The sequence below is a fragment of the Seriola lalandi genome, unplaced genomic scaffold (genome assembly GCF_002814215.2).
Source record: "Seriola lalandi dorsalis isolate HSWRI2012SDOR001 ecotype SW California unplaced genomic scaffold, Sedor1 jcf7180002054426, whole genome shotgun sequence".
Taxonomy (NCBI): domain Eukaryota; kingdom Metazoa; phylum Chordata; class Actinopteri; order Carangiformes; family Carangidae; genus Seriola; species Seriola lalandi.
Window position 1 is genome coordinate 375,803 of NW_019524979.1, and position 3,758 is coordinate 379,560.

Below are 3,758 nucleotides of genomic sequence, written 5' to 3' on the forward strand. Positions count from 1 at the left end.
GGTGTGTGCGTGCGTGTGTGCGTGCGTGCGTGCGTGTGCGTGCAGGGAAAGCGTCAGTGCGCACCAACACCAACCCGCTTGGCAGCTGTATTCCTTCGCTGTGATTGGGCGGAGGGCGGTGATTCCTTCTGTCACGATTTGGGTCGCTCCCACCGGAGGACACCGACCATCTGAGCCCAGCCTTTACTGAGGTGCTCACCAAAGGAGACGGTTGCACGCCGGGAGGAGAGACGCATGAGGGTTTCATCTCAGGGGCTTGGACTGGCAACTCGGGACTTGTCCTCCTGCCGTAGTCAGTGAGGAAGAGGAGAGGGAAGGAGAGGAGAGGGGGGGGGATCTTCAGTGCTGGAGCGACCAGCCGCCTTTTCGTCTGTCGGGGCTGCGGTAAAAGTCGTTCACGATGCCGGTGTTTCACACCAAGACAATCGAGAGTATCCTGGAGCCGGTGGCCCAGCAGATCTCCCACCTGGTCATCATGCACGAGGAGGGGGAGGTGGACGGTAAAGCCATCCCGGATCTGACGGTGCCGGTGGCCGCGGTGCAGGCGGCAGTCAGCAACCTTGTGCGGGTGAGTCCGTGAGTTTGAACCAGGGCGTCAATTCACCGACAAAAGTGGCTGCATCCAGTGACATTTATCACCCAAACTTCCAGACCCGCAGAAACCGACGCAAACTGCTGCAATGACAGCTCTGACACTGTGGCCTTTATTTCATCAGTGTCATAAGATATTTCAAAAGCAGGTCATCGAAGTGTCCTGCACTGCACATAGAGCAGTTCATTTTTTCAGTGTAGCTTCCAGATACATTAATGGCAATCCCAGCTTGATCTTTGCTCGCCATTAAAATGATATAAAACTGCCATACAGCCCAGCTGACGCTCATGCGTGTTTCACGAGCTCCTGCATCAGTTTTTTTTTTTGTGCACACAACACAGCAACACAACAACATCGTCAAACTCTGCCCGATTGATAATCAGATGGCTGCTGAGCTCAATGAAGTTTGTGGGGCGGAAGAAACGAGCGCTGATTGAATTAACAGGATGCTTGTTTCTCTCTCTCTCTCTCTCTCTGTCACTTTTTGATCAGTAAAAAGGGAAATGTCACTTGTGCCAAAGGGAGAGGTGCATTCACTGTAGGTTTCACTGAACTGAGTGAGAATTTGCAGTTTATTTAACAATGGATTTAATTAACTCGGCCCATTCATTGTAATAACCTCCACAGAGAATAGACACACTCTTAGGTCATTTATCAGACTCCCACTTCTTCCCTTCGTCTACACTTTCCTCCCTTGTTTCCCAACATTTCCGACTCCTCCACCTAAATTGTCCGTTCCGCCTCCTCTGTCTCCTTTCCCTCTCTGTCATCTTCTGTCTAAATGGTCATTTTGTGTAGAGGGAGACTGAGCTTCAGTCAGACACTGATGTCTCCTCCACATGCACTAACTGGAAAAATCAATACAGGCCACATCATTAATGCTGATCCGGGTCGTTGTTATTGATGCAGGGGCTTCACTCACTCAAGAGAAAACAGCAGCAGACAGGAGGAAACACTCTGTCGCTTACATTTTAATTATTGAACCTGATAAAGAGAAAAGAAACTGGTTCCATGATGATTAGTGCAAGTGTGGGAGGCCAGTGTAGCAGACTTACTCATGATACACTGTAGGGTTGTGGCAGACTCAGGGAGGAGCAGTGTATGCTCATGTTTGCTGCTTTGCTTTGCTCTTACTTTTTAATGATTTTCATTATGTTTTGTGGTTTGTGCATTTCTGTGTGTCCCAGCTGAAACACTTGGTCGCACATTGTTGATCCCTCCGGCCATGTTTCCTCTGCAAAAGGACAAGCTGAAAATGGGATTCTGGGAATATTTTGGCAGTAAATATATAGATTTGATCTATTTTACCCATTTATCACATTCGTCACAAAGGAGAAGTTTTGAAGTTAAACATTTACATTGGCTATTGTGCAAATACAGTTCTTCATTTGTTCAGAACTAAAGTGCTCAGTCATCCTACCTGTGACACAAGATCAGATAAAGTAATTTAGCTTCTATTTATGACATGCTTTGATATAAAATGTTACCGTTAACCTTTGATTACTAACCGCACACTTAATCCAACTTAGTCGTCCGTATTAAAGGATTCACCCGCTCTCATGAATATATATATACTATTATGAAGAATCATTATTTCTGATATAACCCACAGTGAATAAGGCAATTTTCTTTTGTTCGAATTATTGTCATGTTAAAGTTTTGAATAGCTGAATAGCCTTGAAAAAGGCTGCTGCTTCTCTGTGCATGGGCACACAAGATCATTTTGATAAATGTCTCATTAACTGATTATGAAAAGGTCCATTCAGTCTGAACCCAAACACCGTGGCGTGTCTTGATGAAAAATCTAATTGTTATGTGATACCATCCAGCAGCTACACTGAGTCCTTGATATCCCATTGCATCGCTACCGGTCACACTCCTCCATCTCCGTCTTTCTCTGCTCGTCCTCGTTGATCCACTCCGTTGATGAGCAGAAGGAGGCTAATAGCAGCCTCAGGTACGCTGCCGGTCTCAGATGATGGAGATGTGAGGCTACAGGGAGAGATAAAGGCTGAACACACAATGACACTGAGAAGTGTCGGGAAGAGGAAATGCAGGGATGGAGGGACTCTGGTGTCAGACAGGAATAAAAAATGAAAGTAGGATGCAATAAAAAGTTAAAACGCCCCTCTCTCCTCAGGTGTTATGTAATTTCCTTGCATTTACTGGTATCTGTTTGGGGATGTAAGATTTGAGGCTCATTGGACTCTTACGCACTACTGGATAAGAACACCATCTAAATGCTAAAATGTGCAGCTGAAGAGGAGATGATGGATAGTTGTGTAGTCCACTGATAGAGGGGTGAGAGTTAATAAGTGGGTGAAAAGAAGGTGTTGAAAGAGAGCACAAAGGGTGCTTGAGTACAGGGCTTGTAAAATCAGCAGTGGCCGGTTACTGGGTAGACGAACTTAATTGGACGCAAAGGACACCTAACACTCGAATATATACACACACTTCTGACCACATATGCTTTATTTTAGAAAGCAGATTCATTTCTACACTTTTGCAGTTTGAGCTAAGACATAACGCGATATACAGCAACCTGCCACCATCACACCACGATGGTCCCACCGCACACTGATACAATTACACTGTTAACCCCCGTCCAGGGTGGGCTGACAGTGGGGGGGTACTTAAAATCTAGGTCACTGAGACACTTAGAAACGCACACATGCAAGATGGTGTCAGTCTCAATCTGTCAGAGGTTGTGTGTGGGTTGACGCTGATTCAACGAAAGATCTGAGAGATGCTGTTGGCGTATTTGGTTGAAAGTGTGAGCTTGCTGAAGTTGTGCTGATGACAGAGCAGCCTCAGTGGTGTTTGAGAAGTATGCGCTCCTGAAGGAGTCAACGCAGAATCCGAGTATGTCTGGGGGAGGGGGAGGAAGGAATAAATAGATTTACCGTTGAGTGAAGTAACTACACTCTGACAGAGCAGAGCAGAAAGAGAGGGAGAGGTAGGGATGTGAGGAGCGAGACTCCTGACTAAAATTGTCGAACAGCGTGATGCAGAATGAGGAAAGAAGAGGAGGGATGTGGGGAGGAAGAGGAATAGCCACTTACAGTCAGACGCCGGCACACGGCAAGGGAGGGAAAGTGTCTCTGGCATCTTCTGGCTAGACTCTGCCAAGCCTCATAGTCCCCCCTCCCACCTACCGCTCCCCTAT

General features: G+C 46.6%; 1 protein-coding gene across 4 annotated transcripts in view; it reads left to right on the top strand.

Moving 5' to 3' along the window:
* Positions 1–217: 217 nt before the first annotated feature.
* LOC111658188 (vinculin-like) overlaps positions 218–3,758 on the top strand; it is a 24,721-nt gene continuing 21,180 nt past the window's right edge. For all 4 annotated transcript variants that reach the window (XM_087175224.1, XM_087175226.1, XM_087175225.1 and 1 more), the window contains exon 1: positions 218–568. In XM_087175224.1, coding sequence (XP_087031350.1) covers positions 401–568 — 168 coding nt within the window. In that variant the 5' untranslated portion in view covers positions 218–400. The remainder of the gene's footprint in view (positions 569–3,758) is intronic.